This window comes from Salmo salar, chromosome ssa03, assembly GCF_905237065.1.
Source record: "Salmo salar chromosome ssa03, Ssal_v3.1, whole genome shotgun sequence".
Taxonomy (NCBI): domain Eukaryota; kingdom Metazoa; phylum Chordata; class Actinopteri; order Salmoniformes; family Salmonidae; genus Salmo; species Salmo salar.
Window position 1 is genome coordinate 66249515 of NC_059444.1, and position 17016 is coordinate 66266530.

The following is a 17016-nucleotide window of genomic DNA, read 5'->3' on the forward strand; positions in this document are numbered from 1 at the left end:
TTCTGTGTATTTTTATTATTTTTATCACTCTGTCATTTAGGTCATTATTGTGGAGTCACTACAATGTTATTGATCCATCCTCAGTTTTCTCCCATCTAAGCCACTGAACTCTGTAGTTGTTTTAAAATCCCCAATGACCTCATCCCTAAGCAGTTTCCTTCCTGTCCTGCAGCTCAGTTCAGTTCTGTCTCGCTCCATTTTGTTCAAAGACAACAGTAGTCACTTCCCTACATTCACAAAGAAAACAAATGATCCAAAACCCAGTTTGTCAGATAACTGTATCAATATTAGTGCAAAACATAAGTGGGTATTTACATTATATACTCAAAATGTATAGAAATCTTCACATGATATACACAAAAGAGGATTGTCTTACAGGAGGGCCTATAAGACATTTTGGTTAATTTGATGTTACATACAAATACAGACACACACTACAAAAAACATTGGGTTGATAGGTGTTAAACAGTCAGATATTACATTAAAACCTTAGAGAAACACTTAGTCATGATAAAAAACTGAAAACATTAGTACACTTTCTCACATTGTTTGAGTTAAAAAGCAGATCTGTCCATATCTCATAGTAATTTCCATGGGAGTCCAGCCAATGTGAATTACTGATGATCCCTTTATGTGTCCAGTGCTAGTTAGAATAATATTATACAACAACAATGCATTGATTACTTAACAAATCTGTAGTGGTTTACCTCCCATGTCCACCTCTTCTCCTTCAGGTGCTCTTAGTACCTGCCCTGAACAACAGGGGGAGCCCAGGGGAGGCTGACTGTGAGAGTGCCTGCTGCACGATTTATCACGACTCATTGGCGGGAGCTTTGAAGAAAATCTCTCGACAGTGCCTGGCTGTGTCCTCTGGTGAGTATACTGTGAAACCAATGGTGCGCGGGTCGTTGAAGATCTCATAGTCGTTTCCCCCCTGAACAGAGAGGAATGTAGATACAGCTTTAGAATCTGCTTGTTCACAAATAGGTTTGCACCAACTATCCTTTTCACCCTTGTCGACCTCTTTCCTTGTTTCCTCACTCACTCTTTATCTCACTCAATGTCTCAGTAAAAAAGGTTAAATAAACACACAACCATCACAAAGCTCATTCAACATTCTTTCAGGCAGGGGTCAACTCCACTTAGATTGACAACAACAATGATCTCTGAACTTTAACCTTTTACATTCAAGCCACAGCATAATCCTACTCTCATTGCTATCTTTAGCCTCAGAGCATTCCCCACCACTGACACGTCCACAAGGTCCTCCCCTTCACTTACAGACGACGTCTCGTTGCCAAAGAAGTAGATAGCGTCCAGGCCCTCCCCCTCCAGCACGTCCAGACAGAGCCTCTTGTCCCAGCCTTCAGGGAACACGTCAAAACTTATGACACCGCCTGAATAGAGAGGCACACAAGGGGGGATAACTCAGTCAATTTCAATTTATACATTACAATTTAACATCATGTTACTGAACAGAATATTAGTCCCTCCCATAAAATAAACCCTCAGTCGTGTTTTAGTGATGATTATTAACGCATTACAACCAGCTTTCTCATGCCGTGTCAGGGATATTTGTTTTGGTTGGTCAATGCACTGATGAGTGAGGATGCCCAATGCATGTAAAATAGGTGTGATATTTCCCCCATTATAGGAACAGCAGCTTTGAGATATTTTTAAGTCTGCAACTTCTACCGGTTAATGCTGCACATTTCTCTGCAACAGACTTGGAGCCCAACACATTCTCCCCTTGAAAAGCATGAAAGGTTATTAAAAGCCCCAATCACTGTGCTCAGTTCAGCAGAACAGACTTATTTATGCCCTGTGCATCGACTGTGTGGTGATGGCTTTGACATACAGTCTGTGTTCAGGAAGACAGTCTTATTATTAGTGATTATTCATTACTTGGCTGACCTCCATGAGGTCACTAACAGTATGTGACAGCCATCAGGCTGCCCCATGAGGTGGATTCAGTTCCACAAACACAGCCTGTGGCTGACTCCTTTCTTTTAAATCGCTCTTTCCTTTTCATTCTACAACCAGAGCAGTTAGTCTTTAAATTCTGCCACATATTCAGGTCAATGAGCTGTGAATGTGCACGAAAAGCCATCAGCAAAGTAAGTTTAAATTCTGCTTCTCGCCCATCCCCCCTGCCTTCAGATTTTACTTCATTACCCCCCAGTGTTTAAAGTGGCAATCAGCAGTTGAAGCAATAACAAAGCACCCTCCTCACCACTGTTTCAGTAAAAGGTGTGGCGATGGGACTGTAGAAATGTAAGCACTCTCAAATTCAAAGGCAGAGCTATGAATGCAAGGACTGACCATCCATTTTATCAAAAGTATAACTTTAACCATGTTTTTAGGCTATACAGTGTTTGTTTATATTTACTTTGTTTACATACTTTGGAGTAAAATTAGCTTATATTTTGTGTTCTGATTGGGTACGACAGTTGAACTAAGATGATATGGCATTTAAAAGTTATATCCTTCAAGAATCAATGGTTACATATCATTAATTTATTAGTCCCAACATGGATGTAGCAACTGCTGCTTGACCCTAAGGGAAAGCTCACAAATGCAACAGCTAGGGAGGTTTCAGCCAATCAGAGGGTGTATTGGCCACAAACACCCACATCCTCAGCCCATCCCCCACACAGTTCCTTCCCTGCCCCTGGCCATGCACCATAAAGGTGAAAGAAAACAGAGCCAGGACAAAGGTTCCTGTATTTGACGTGACGCTGCAGTGTCGCCTTTTGAGCTGAGTGACACGGGCAAAAATCTATGGCGTAAGAACAGACAGTGCTGCATACACATAAACAGCATTGCATATGTGAAATGTGAACAAACCAAGGCAGGGTAGACGTGCAGATACAGACTGAAATGAGCAAACACATAAATCTTATCCACTAGCCTTCTCATTGGCTTGTTTTATCAGGCTCTGCGGCTGCAGTTCAAACAGCCCTCCAACTGGCTCTGCTGCCAGTGGTATGAGCATCAGCTTCCACATCAGCAACCAGAAGGATTCCCAGTTAATTCCCAGTTAATATCAGCAATCAGAGGGATTCCCAGTTAATTCCCAGTTAATATCAGCAATCAGAGGGATTCCCAGTTAATTCCCAGTTAATATCAGCAATCAGAGGGATTCCCAGTTAATTCCCAGTTAATATCAGCAATCAGAGGGATTCCCAGTTAATTCCCAGTTAATATCAGCAATCAGAGGGATTCCCAGGGCAGTCACTCAGTTAGGGTGAAGTAAGGCCGTTAGGATGAAGTAAGGATGCATGTGTGTGTTTGTAAATACTGCTGCTACTGGCCCAAGGCTTTAACAGAGTGCCTTATGAAGACAACAGCCTTATCCCCAGCTGTTTGTGCAGCTGCCTGAATTGTGTACAGTTTCACAGGTCATTAAGTAAGTCCCACACCTCTTTACAGTCAGCAAACACCTAGTCTGACTAACCAGAGAAAAACATCTCTGAACCTCAGAGAGTGGAGCAGGGGAGAGTAATGTTTAATGAAGTTGGGCACAATGTGTCCAGGAGATTGACTACGCATGGCAGATCGTCTTTGTGAACTGGCAGATAGGAAACAACAGCAAAGGAGCTAGTACATTCAAGTCATAACAGGATTCTATCTGAAAGATAAATGAGTCTTCAAATGTAGATATCACACCATGCACAGATGGCATACAAAAGAATACTGAAATACAAGACTAGAGGTGCTAATAGTTACACTGATATTGATTCCCAGCTCGCGTCCTGTGCCAGTTGGCTTACCTCTAGTAAATCGTAGACCCTTCCCAGCAAACTCCTCCTGCAGGGCCGCAACAAACTTCTCCCGGATTTTCTCTCTCTGTGAAGAGGTTAAGGAAAGGGGTCAGGCTTCAGGCCACTAAGGGTTAAGCCTCTCCACATCTCCCATCAGACCACTAGACCCTCCATAATATGTGGCTGTGAAACATCAATGGGATGTCTGTTCAGCCATCTTGAAAGCTCAGCATTGTTTTGACTTGTTTACTCTCTTCCCTCTTTTAATAGGAGCCAACATAACAGAATATAAGACAAAATAATGCCTTATTGCACTGTGCAGTGATTTGAGGTTATAAGATGTTGAAAACATGACTCAATCAATAACATGTGCTTTGTTTGTTTACTATTAATTTTTAAAAGTTTATATGTTTAGGCGTTTTCCTTAGAAGATAATGGCTGCTGTTTGGATCATTATTTAGGCACTCTTACACTGTGTAATACCTTGTCAATTTCAGAGAATTCGATTCGCTCCTCAAGTGTGCAGCTCCGGCCAATGGGGGAGATGTTCAGCATTCCGTTGCGGAATTCGATAAAGGTGCCCCTGAGGGCAGAATAAGGCATTAATCTGTAAGAAGAGACTTTAGTCTGGCTTTGTTACCAACCATCATACAAAAATTCTAGAGATTCTAGCGTTAAGAGTCAGCATTGCTTTGTTTCTCAAGGAAATAAGTATTTCCACCCAGATACAGATCAATCCTTCTGTCTTAGTCTCTCCCTTAGGAATGCTGACAGAGCCACCATTCCTTTCTCCAATGCCTACAGCTGTGATAGACAGGTTGTAGTGGCCATGGGGCCTCTGAATGACTAGGATGGAAAAGGAGCTGGAAGTAGGTCAGAGGGAGGGAGTCTCACCTTTTCTTGGGCAGCTTGATCAGCCCCATGTAGCTGAGACAGAAGTTAATGAGGTCCTGTAGTAGTTCCTCTCCTATCTGGTTCTGGATGGCCTGTAGGACAGAGGACATAGTTCAAATATTTGAACTGTCTTTTCTTATTAACACAGTGCAGTTCTCTTAAAGGCCTGATCATAACTTTCCCTTCCAATCTTCTTAGCTGAGTACAGTTTACAAGAAAAAAGGTTGTCCCTGCATGTTGTTTACATGGAATCAGGTTTAAATAGCTTGTTAGTGAGCCAAAATATATTTTACTCCTTCCCTCACCTCAGTCACACCCACCTGTTTGGAAAGGAGCTTCCCATCTTTGTACTGCACCGTGCCATTCTCAGCAAACACATAGTCAAACTTCTGTATCACTATAAGAGAAAAAGAGGGCAAATTAGGTAAAAGTGTGTTACTGTGAGAACATTCATAGTAAATAGACAACACAAGCTACCAGCACATAGCCTAAAAAAACCTCCCCCAACTGGAACACAGGCATGTTGTACCTGGTGCAGCGGGATTATTGGTCATTGCAGATTACCACCTATGTAACACTACCTGGAACAGTCCAGTTTAATCTCTGTCCTGTCCATTCACTGTACACATATCTCACATGGCTAGAGTATCAAAGTACTGAGCATCTCAATCAGTCTTGCATAATGCAGTCTGGGGATGATCAGGATAGAGAACTGTTGATGCAAAAAATGCACTGAAAACAAAACCTTGAATGCACTAGTAGCACTCCCACTTATATTTACGCTATCGTTCGTTGCTTTACTTTTGTTGCTGCTCTGAGGGATAACTGTCAGTTGTCAGTGTGTTGGTGGCCAGTCTCCACTGCTATGTGTAAACTCCACCACAGGGTCAGTGTGTCAAGGTAACACAGGTACATGAGCAAACATGTAACTCCATCTGGGTCCATGTGCGACCCGGAGTGGAGACTTCAGTTATGATGTAGCTGCTTTCGTCTATGTCTGTTATTTATGGACTGATGTCAAATGAGAGTGTGCTGCCAACATGAAAGCCCCTAAACTGTCTCTCTGGTGAATTTCCCTGAAATAATTTCATGACCATGAAAGCGACAGCCTTTTGGGGTTTGCAAAGCCCTGTGAGAGAAAGGCAATAATGTGGGTTTGAGGGTGAATATGTGAGACTGAAATGAGACCAAAGTGAGAATGAGGAGCGCTCACCTTCATCTCCCTCACCCAGCTGCTCTGCGATCTTTGAGTAGTCTGATCCACCCACTATGCCGATCTTCACTTTCCTGCGCAGAGACTGGAAAAACTCATCCAGCTTAGGGTCAATTTTCTGCAGGGTGTAAGCACACACGCATGACGCGTACACACAACGAATGCACACACAGAGGCACACACACAGTCTGTACCTGTTTGTGTTGTCTATCATTGAAAACACCGTTTTAGGGACTCATAATATAAACTGTGACAAGACAGGCATTTACAGTCCTGAAAACTGCTTTTGATGTCTGACCACAAAGCAGGAGAATGCTTTTGTTTGTGAGGTTAGGTAGCATAGACAGAGTGAGAGTGGCATCTGTCTCTGAAGGAGGAGCAACTTTTATAGTGGTTTATTCATCCTCTGCAGAAATAATCCTATTAAACCAGCTTTCCATCTTGCCAGAGAGACTTGGGCAGACGGATCAGGCAGGGACCGCTTCATGCTCACATGAGGAAACTGCATTACATAATATAAGGGCAGTGGGTTTATTCTGCACACTTATGTCTCTGTGACCGACCAACGGCTGCTGAACTGGACACTGCCTACACGACGGTCACTGACCGTTTCTTTACATCACCGGTTCAGACACTGAGACAAGAATGCCGATAGACAAAAAAATATCATATTGTAGGCTATGTTACAACAAAGACATCATCTTGTGATGATGGGCAGAGACAAGCGGGATAATCAACATTTTTATCCTCCTGTTTAATTTAATTATTTGAAGACATGGAAAACTGCCTGTTTTCACACATGACAATTGCAAAGGCATTCATTGATGCAGCGTTGTGTAACTGAGTTAACCATTTATCAACATATGAATTAGTAATTTTTGTTAAACTACTGAAATAATTATGAAAAGCACTAGAGAGCCGTTTCACTGATTATTAATTGATTATCTTGCATTTCAAATCTGAGGGTCAAAAGAGGCTGAGGACATGACTAATAGGCTACCCCCATTATGAATGTCAACATCCTTGATCGAAGTAGTCAGAGTTTTTAGGGTAGGAACTCCATGTGACTCTTTTTCCCATGTACCCAATTTAAGTTGTTTACTATCAGTTATCTGTCTGTTAAAGTTTCCAATGCAGCTGTTGTTCTCTCAAAGTCAAATAATTTCTGGGTAAAAATGAAGTACCTTAATTGTCAAAAAGAAACAAAAAATAGCTTCAGAGCAAAGAGCAATTTGTCAAGCAAGAATTTAGCTAGGACTGTCTGAGAGTTGTCTGAGTGGGGAGGGGAAAACAAAGAAATGTGCTGTTATTGGCAGAGAGGTTTGGAACTCTCTTTCTTATTGGTCTATTAACTCATTTCCTGCCTTGTGTTTTCACCAGGCATGCCAAAACTCCATCCCACCAAAACAGGCTGAAATTCAAACAGCTGTCTTTTCAACTAGCTCTTACACTAAAAGAGCATTATTATAATTTTCAAAATTTCACAGTATTATTCCAAACTAATAGTGTGCCAATATATATACAACACTGGGCTTTTAAGGATTGGAGCGAACAGCTGCAAGGTAATTGATACTTCATATGGACGGACTTGAAACTTTCAGGAAAGGGTATTTTGAATAAGCATAAGCAGTGTCCCAGTGTAACAGTAGTCTAGGAGGGTTGACCATCACCAGGATGCTATATGAAACTTGACATCATACGTGTTGTGCAAGTAGGCAACAGTAGCCCACAGTCGTGTTCTCGTACGGACGGAGGACATAACGTTCTTCCAAATTAATTATATCTCCGCTCCATGGGGCGCGCGCTACTTTTAGTGAAATACAAGCTTCAGATGCAAACGAAGACATTTCAGTTTCATTCAAAAGAGTTGGCTGACGACTCCATTTGTAGGCTACAACCACGGGATTAAATAATATATGAAAGCAAGAATTTAGAAGGACAGAAAATGATGCTGTTTGCCTACATTATCAGGAAGTACATCGACAGAAAATAGTAAATCATTACATAACGTGCAGTAACATTCCAGACCTTGCAACAGATAAGACATTGACATTATTGCTACAGTTTTGCGCTATCAAGATGGCATGGCAATTGGCAAAGCGCCCTATAATTCTTTAAAAATAGAAAGGCTTGACAAGTTCGACAGCAACATTAGAAGAAAATGACAAACAAAACACAATTAATACAATGGGATAATGAAAAATGTTATTTAGCCTACCTCTCTCGGTGGGGTAAGAGTGCCGTCCACGTCAAATAAACACAGAATAGTCCTTTTTGAAGAACCGTTTGATTCATCCATTTCTTATTTTTCAATGACAGTGTTACTAATGTGTAAGTAATGATAATGTTACTAATGTGTAAGAAATATTCTGGGTAAGAGTGACGATTTTCTGATCTTGCCTCTTATGCAAAACAAAGACTACTGTATAGGCTACAACACAGTACACTGTCAAATGTATTGCCTACCACTAGTTGGATTAATATATGATATGCGGTCTAGTAGATAACGACAAACCATATCCAATAGTTGTTTGTTGAACTGTAGCTTATCCTCAGACTGAAGACACCGTTTCCGATCGAATTCAGATAATCATCACAGGCAGCTCGACACGTCTCAGGTTTATTTTGCAAGTGTCTCGACTCTCGTAAACTACATGCAAACAGCCAATCGCAGCTTCTATGGTTGATGACGCGAAGTGGGTGTTGGCAAGATATATAAAGATAGAAGTCCATTGCCCTCCCATGTCAAATCAAGACTGATTAAGACCCATCTCAACAGTCATTCGACCATTCACCTAGAGGGGAGGACAGTGCTCAGACTGTGCCTATATATGTACAATGTAGGCTACCGTATAATAAATTCACAGCCCAAGCAATGGAATGATTCCTTACTGCATTTCAGGCCAGCCAGGGCATTAATCAGGGCAGCCAAGGCACAGGGGCGGAAATCCCGGGGGGGACACGACCCCCCCATCCTGGGAAAAATATGATTTGTCCCCCCCCAATATATCACTGAAACATAACTATGTAATTTAAATAATATTAATAATACGCAATGAAAGCAATTGTGCTGATTATAGACACTTAATAGCTCGTTTTTAAGTTTCAAAAGATTGCGACCCCCCCACCCTTTGCCTAACAATGGTTTGATCCACTGCCAGTTCCTTAGCTTGCGAGGTAACGTAGAGGTCATATCTACTGTCTGAAAGGCACTCAATGCACGTAACTGACGTGAGGTTAATCCAGTCAATCGCGCACACACACTAGCTGAATATGCAGAGCTAGCGCGCAAATATTAACTATTAAGCTAGCTAGTACCTATTCCATTTATGTGGCGTCGTCAAAGATGGAATCTTTGCTATCGTCAATTTATTCCAAGATCAGCATGCATGTTAGTGCTTCAAAGTCCCTGTGATAAGGTTAGCGATAAACTGAACAGAACTACACTCTCTTCTACAATTGTTTTAAATATATTTAATGGTCTCGTTGCAAAAGCTAAATTGTCGCAAGGGAACTTTTATTTATATATTTTATTTCAACTTTATTTAACCCGGGTAGCAAAGATTATAGCAAACACCACTGAATTGGTGCTCGCTAGCTTTGCAAATTCAGCTATTGTTAGAAGCCAGCCAATATGAAACAAACGATGTAAATGGTGAACTCATACAGCTGTCAACTCTTGTCACTGCAATCCGTTTCACATTTGCTAGCTACCTTTTAGATCGAAGCCCATATAGAATGATAGAAGATAAGATGATAGAAGCCCATCTCCTACTGTAAATAACCTACATACTGTGTGTGTGTAGCCAACCAGGTAGAAAAATGGCAGAAAAATGGCAGAAAAAAGACGGACATCAGAGTATTTTGCAGTACACCAAAACGCAAAGTAAGAACCCTAGTAGCCTAATATCTCAAAGACTAGTTGATAAAATGTTCATAAGAAAGAAATGTAATTCTAATGGAAATGTTTCACAATGATGTCATTAGGCAGAGCAGGCAACAGATGGCACACAGACAGCAGAGTTGGGGACAGATATGCAGGGACAGACTGGCAGAGACAGGGAGTCTCAGGTAAGTTTGTTGAGTCTTTGTTTGGCAACATTATGAAAGGTTCTCAATTTTTTTGACTTGTAAAATAGGAACATAATTGGAAAATGCCATGGATACCCCCACTCTCAACTTAAACTGGTGACTGAACTAAGATTTGTTAAAGGCAATGGTATTGCTGTTGTGATTAGTTGTGTAGTTTTGGGTACCGGTAGTTAGGAGTACGGCAAACACCTTATTTCTTTGGTTCCTTAATATACATTTACCATATTAAACGTAGGCTATGTGTTACAGCACTACTTTTGGTGTCCCCCTCAGGAATTGCTCTTGAGAAAATGTAATGTAATTGTCCCCTCCAAAGTTGATATCAGATTTTCGCCCCTGCCAAGGCAGTGAGAAATGTATGACGAATAATGTTTAGCTGATAGATCCATCAAGTGTTGCTTTAATTACCTCTGTAAAATGGAAAATAGATCCAACTTCCAAGATACACACTCACACTTGGCTCCGTCTGGATAGAGTTGTTGTGCAGGATTACCAGGACGTTTGTGTGTGGTCGCTTTTGTTATCAGTAAGTTAGTTGTCCACAAGACGGCAGGCTAAAACAATATACATGCCGGTGCCCTATGGAAGCCAAATAGCATAGTGCAGAACAGCTATATCCCGAAGGAGGTTCTGAGGGCTGTTAGATGGATTTGTCTGTTAAGGATATCTGCAATCCTAACATGTCTTGTGGGTGGTGAGAAACTCAAATAAAGATGAAAGGTCTGTCAGCATCAAATGGAAAATCATGTTTACATAAAGACATGATTATAGTCCTGGTCCCTATTAGCACAGATGGCCATTTGTTCTGCGTCACTCCTTAATAAACAGTCCATATTTTGATATTCTAACATCATGAATGGACATGAAAACCATGCATTTCAAATACATTTCGAAAATATTTCTTATTGTTGCATTGTCGAGAAGGAATCCCACAAGTAAGCATTTCGTTGGACCACGTGTATCCTGTACATACAACTAATACAACTTGCAACTAAATTAATTAAAACTCCTGTCGTGTGTCTTTTATCCTTCTACCAGTTATCTACCAGTTATCTACCAGTTATCTACCAGTTATCTTGGTATACCCTTGCTCTATATTTAGCTGATACGCACAATGCACCTTCATCTAGGAATCAATATCAGAGGCCTACATTTTATAGAATTCGCTGGGTTTTGTATAACCTCATTCACCACTTGCAGGAGAATGGCTACATAATCATGAACACAATAAGACTAACAGCATCGGTTGGCATAGTTTTTTTATTAATAGGCCTATCACTAGACTATTCTAAGGAGATACTAGGTATAAGGGCCATCTGATCAATTCACAAAGGGTTGTCCATTGAGCAACATTTAAGACAAGGTTAGGTAGACTTTGATTATTTTTTTTGGCTTTTTTAGTCAAAAAGATTGTTGTAATGTGATTAATGGACAATGAAATGAGGTCAGAAATGGAGATCATACAATGCTGAATTGCAGCAGGTGATGAATGGCTTTGCATAGCCACCATTAATTACCTACAGTGAGGGAAAAAAGTATTTGATCCCCTGCTGATTTTGTACATTTGACCACTGACAAAGAAATGATCAGTCTATAATTTTAATGGTAGGTTTATTTGAACAGTGAGAGAAAGAATAACAACAAAAAATCCAGAAAACGCATGTCAAAAATGTTATAAATTGATTTGCATTTTAATGAGGGAAATAAGTATTTGACCCCCTCTCAATCAGAACGATTTTTGGCTCCCAGGTGTCTTTTATACAGGTAACGAGCTGAGATTAGGAGCACACTCTTAAAGGGAGTGCTCCTAATCTCATCTTGTTACCTGTATAAAAGACACCTGTCCATAGAAGCAATCAATCAGATTCTAAACTCTCCACCATGGCCAAGACCAAAGAGCTCTTCAAGGATGTCAGGGACAAGATTGTAGACCTACACAAGGCTGGAATGGGCTACAAGACCATCGCCAAGCAGCTTGGCCAGAACTACACGGGAGGATCTTGTCAATGATCTCAAGGCAGCTGGGACCATAGTCACCAAGAAAACAATTGGTAACACACTACGCCGTGAAGGACTGAAATCCTGCAGCGCCCGCAAGGTCCCCCTGCTCAAGAAAGCACATATACATGCCCGTCTGAAGTTTGCCAATGAACATCTGAATGATTCAGAGGACAACTGGGTGAAAGAGTTGTGGTCAGATGAGACCAAAAGGGAGCTCTTGGCATCAACTCAACTCGCCGTGTTTGGAGGAGGAGGAATGCTGCCTATGACCCCAAGAACACCATCCCCACCGTCAAACATGGAGGTGGAAACATTATGCTTTGGAGGTGTTTTTCTGCTAAGGGGACAGGACAACTTCACCGCATCAAAGGGACGATGGACGGGGCCATGTACCATCAAATCTTGGGTGAGAACCTCCTTCCCTCAACCAGGGCATTGAAAATGGGTCGTGGATGGGTATTCCAGCATGACAATGACCCAAAACACATGGCCAAGGCAACAAAGGAGTGGCTCAAGAAGAAGCACATTAAGGTCCTGGAGTGGCCTAGCCAGTCTCCAGACCTTAATCCCATAGAAAATCTGTGGAGGGAGCTGAAGGTTCGAGTTGCCAAACGTCAGCCTCGAAACCATAATGACTTGGAGAAGATCTGCAAAGAGGAGTGGGACAAAATCCCTCCTGAGATGTGTGCAAACCTGGTGGCCAACTACAAGAAACGTCTGACCTCTGTGATTGCCAACAAGGGTTTTGCCACCAAGTACTAAGTCATGTTTTGTAGAGGGGTCAAATACTTATTTCCCTCATTAAAATGCAAATCAATTTATAACATTTTTGACATGTGTTTTTCTGGATTTTTTGTTGTTGTTATTCTGTCTCTCACTGTTCAAATAAACCTACCATTAAAATTATAGACTGATCATTTCTTTGTCAGTGGAAAAACATACAAAATCAGGAGAGGATCAAATACTTTTTTCCCTCACTGTATATACCTCTCAAGTTTCACAACAGCAATAAATCACATCGTTGATTTGGCCTGGAATCTATTTGTGCCTTTAATTTGTAACAGGATGTCACGTCCTGACCTTAGAAAGCTGTTATTTTCTATGGTAGAGTAGGTCAGGGCGTGACGGGGGGGTTCTAGTTTAGTTTTTCTATGTTGTTATGTTCTAGTTTTGTATTTCTATGTTGTTGTTTTTTTGGGATGATCTCCAATTAGAGGCAGCTGGTCCTCGTTGTCTCTAATTGGAGATCATACTTAAGTAGGTGGTTTTTCCACCTGGGTTTGTGGGAGATTGTTTTTGAGTACGTGTATGTAAACGCTGCGTCACGGTTGGTTGTTTTTTGTTCTTTAGTTTATGTATTGCATAGTTTCACAGTGAAAATAAAATGTGGAACAACACACACGCTGCACTTTGGTCCGCTCCTTCCTATGACAACCATGACACAAGATATTATTTCTGTGCGTATGTATAGTGAATATAAGAATGATGTTAAAGAAAAAGCCATCTATGTTTGACTTTAAAGACATGCTTCAGTTGGCCTTAGTAACATAATATCAATTAACGTGATGAATATTGAGGCTAGTCCCTAAGTCTATTTTAAAAGGCCCCATTAATGCCAAAGCCATGAATAGATAAGGGGCTGCCCTATGAGGAAGGAGATAACAGAGCCGATACTGTGAAGCAGAGACAGGATTACTTACAGCCACAAGTCACAACACACAACTTACAGCATGCCTCAGTGAGTTTACCATTACTCAACTCTCACTTTCCCCTTCATTAAACATGTGTCAGGGTCCTAGTCGGGGTGACAGCCTGCTTCTGCAGTATCCAGAGATTTGTATTATCTGTGTTTTTGCTAAATATTTTATTTACAGGACGGACAGAGATAAATAGGGCTGGCTAAAGGAGACAGATGATCACTCAGGCCATAGGGATCCCATCATGAGCCTCAGTCACTGAGAAGAAAACACTGAGAGACCCTTCAGCGAACAGGAAATACTCTGCTTGGACGTGTGGGCGTTTATTGCTCATAAACACTTTGTGATGCACAACAAATCACTCTATGCAGTAGGCAAGATTTAACTTTTTACACAATTTATGATTTATATTTGAAAATGTGTTCATGTTTTAAGTAGTAGTACTTATATTAAAAATGACTTCTTTCTTATTTATAGTATGCCTACAGGTTTTGTCTGTGTTTGTGTGTGTGAGGAAGCATTTACATAGACAGTCTTTCTACATTTATCTTTTTATAGATGCACTGAAGTGTTCAGCAAAGTCCATATTTCTGAGGGAAACAAAAACATCCATAACAGGCATGTGTCATGCCACTCTGTCCAGTGGCAAACAAGGAGCTTTACAGTCAGTATAAAAATAATCTCTTGTTCCTTTAACACATTATTACTCCATAACTGAATCTGTAAAAAAAAATTATCCTCATGGTTAGGGAGGGATTTAAGTCTTCAAGGAAGGGTGCTTTTATCCAAAGCTGAGGGGCTATCTCGTGCATCCTATCTTTTTTCATCTATTGACATTCCCAAATCCACTTGCTGTACCTTAGAGAGGCTTTTGTACAACTTCATATGGAAAAACAAGCCACATAAGATAAAAAGAGATGTTATCACCAACAGGGTTTGTGATGGCGGTCTAAATGTCTTAGATTTCACTCTCTTTAATCAGATATCAAAGGTTAACTGGACTAAAAGGTACATAAAAAATCCTCATAGTTTCTGGAATATTATACCTCATTTTGTTTTTCAGAAGTTCGGAGGGCTTCATTTTTTACTACAGTGTCCATATATTGTGTGTAAACTTCCTGTGAAACTGGCGGGTTTTCACAAGCAGGCTTTAATGTGCTGGGCTTTGTTGTATAAACACAACTTTTCACCTCATAAATGTTTTATATGGAACAATGGGTCGATATTACATAGAAACAAGATGTTATTTAACCATAAATGGTTCTCGAAAAACATTGTTCTTGTCAGCCAATTAGTTGATAAAAGTGGGAATCTATTTACACGGAGAGAATTTATGGAAAGATACAACTTTGAGGTTTCAAGCAAGGAATATGACACTGTTATTAAAGCTATACCTAGTGGGATAAAAACTTTTTGTTGGGCTTCATCGTTTGATGTAAACTGGCGCCGTGCTTGGCTCACTCCACACAAATTTATGGTGACCAATAAAGTGAAGGAGATCTCCTTTAAGATAATCCATAGATTCTATCCATGTAATAGTTTGATTTCTAAATACATACTTGATGTTACCAGTGAACGCAGTTTTTGTGAACTAGAAACTGAATCTATTGAACACTTATTCTGTAATTGTTAATATAGTGAAGTGTTCTGGACTGATGTAAAACTATATCTTGGCCTCAAATTGCATACAACCATTGAAATTTCTAAGTTTGACATATTTTTTTACTACACTGATTCCACAATTGAACGTGAGTATGTCATAAATCTCTTTATTTTATTAGGAAAATGTTTCATACACAAATCAAAATTTATGAAGAAAAAGCCCCTTTTCTTATTTTTTTAATCTGATGTGGAAAACTATTTAGAGTCTTTAAAACGTATACAAAACAAAATGTCCAAAAAATGTATTCGCTATATGTCTGTATTTGATTTGATATAATGTGGAATAGTTTTATTTAATTTTTTTTCTCATTTCTTTGGAATCCCTCTGGCTGTTATGTTTATGTTTTGCATGTTACTGTTAATAAAAAAATTAAAATACATTATTACTCCATTTGCTAATCAACTGGCGTGTCCAAGCAGAGTATTTCCTGTTCTGTTGTTCCTTTAACACATTATTTGTCACAACGTCCACAGAAGGTGGCGCCTCTCCCCGGTCGGGCGGCGCTCGGCGGTCGTCGTCGCCGGCCTACTAGCTGCCACCGATCCATGTTTCAGTGTCTGTTGGTTATGTCTGTTTTAGTCTGCACCTGTTCCTTTTTTGTCATTAGTGGGGGGTATTTAGTTTGTCTGTTTCGTTTGGGATTTGTGTTGGATTGTTACTTGTTACGTTTATTGTAGTGGGCAGGTTTACTGTATGTGTTGGATTGCGCAACGTATTTTGTTAGGCATTACGGTTGCCGGGCTGCGCCCCGTCTATTTGGATTTTGGAGCTGTTCTCCTTCCTTTTGGTGATTGTGCTCCCTGCCTTGTTGCTGTGTTTGCTCTTGGCTGTATTAAACGTCTGTTCAACGGACCTTAGTCTCCTGCGCCTGACTTACCCCTTTCCTGCTATCTTGGATAACGTGACATTATTACTCCATTTGCTAATCAACTGGGGTGTTTGAAGACGGAAGCATTATCAGTTCTCTCTCTCTCTCTCTCTCTCTCTCTCTCTCTCTGTGTTAATGTGGCAGAATAACTGTGTTTCCAAAACCAACCCAGTCATTACACTTAGACACATTCAATGTAATATTTATATACGTTTTTATAGCCCCAGTGACCAGTTCTCCTTCCTGAACACATCGGTCTACGTGTAAGAGTGTGTGCAGAGTACATGACTTGAGTAAACAGAACTAACAGCCCATTGCCTCAGAACAAGATGGAGTTACTGTCAGAGTTCAAGGTATTGGGGCAAAGATGTTTTTATGCCAGAAAGAGATGCACACTCAGAGTAAATACGCCTAGGTGTTGACATGGCAACCCAAACAATACACACACACTGCAAGTCATGATATTCTGTTCATTGAGGAGCAAAACAACAGCAATGTGAGAACATGAATAATAACGAGCGCAATAATGAATGATACACATGGAGACTGGGCACAATCTTGGAAGGAGGGCAGTAAGGAGGGGAGGAATATAACAACTCAAATGCATATGCCAGTCTGGAAAATGTATTGTAGTCTAGACTACAGTACACACAGGTTCTGCCACAGAGAAGGCATATGTGTTTCTGCAACCAGTTCTCTTGATTTTACATTAACTATACATGTTTTGGATAATTGAAAATAAAATTGTGTAATAGCCTAAAAATGTATAAAAATGTTTAGTTGATATGTCTCTCCAAAATGTGTATATTTCATAAAGTGTTGTT

At 40.4% G+C, this 17016-nt stretch overlaps 1 protein-coding gene and 1 long non-coding RNA gene across 3 annotated transcripts; one reads left to right on the top strand and one right to left on the bottom strand.

Annotated features, from left to right (window-relative positions):
• Positions 1 to 260: 260 nt before the first annotated feature.
• Positions 261 to 8538, bottom strand: LOC106601236 (phosphomannomutase 1). Of its 2 annotated transcripts, none has more exons than XM_014193281.2 (8): positions 8090 to 8538; positions 5872 to 5956; positions 4979 to 5055; positions 4659 to 4750; positions 4248 to 4347; positions 3774 to 3849; positions 1282 to 1397; positions 261 to 934 (listed from the first exon to the last, which is right to left on the bottom strand). In XM_014193281.2, the coding sequence occupies exons 1-8, from the start codon at positions 8168 to 8170 to the stop codon at positions 812 to 814; spliced, it is 750 nt and encodes a 249-aa protein (XP_014048756.1). In that variant the 5' UTR covers positions 8171 to 8538; the 3' UTR covers positions 261 to 811. The 2 variants fall into 2 exon arrangements, with proteins under 2 accessions (XP_014048756.1, XP_014048754.1); XM_014193279.2 differs by having other exon boundaries at positions 5872 to 5989; positions 8090 to 8537.
• Positions 6512 to 9710, top strand: LOC106601237 (uncharacterized). The gene is made up of 2 exons (XR_001327986.2): positions 6512 to 7433; positions 9678 to 9710. It is a non-coding gene; the product is annotated as an uncharacterized lncRNA (long non-coding RNA).
• The last annotated feature ends 7306 nt before the right edge of the window (positions 9711 to 17016 follow it).

Excerpts from the sequence above, each read along its gene's own strand:
- LOC106601236 (XM_014193279.2), bottom strand. The coding sequence starts at position 8,170 with ATGGATGAATCAAACGGTTCTTCAAAAAGGACTATTCTGTGTTTATTT. Across the intron at positions 5,056-5,871 it reads GCTGGGTGAGGGAGATGAAG|TGATACAGAAGTTTGACTAT; the intron begins GTGAGCGCTCCT and ends TTTCTCTTATAG. Across the intron at positions 3,850-4,247 it reads AATTCTCTGAAATTGACAAG|AGAGAGAAAATCCGGGAGAA; the intron begins GTATTACACAGT and ends ACCTCTTCACAG.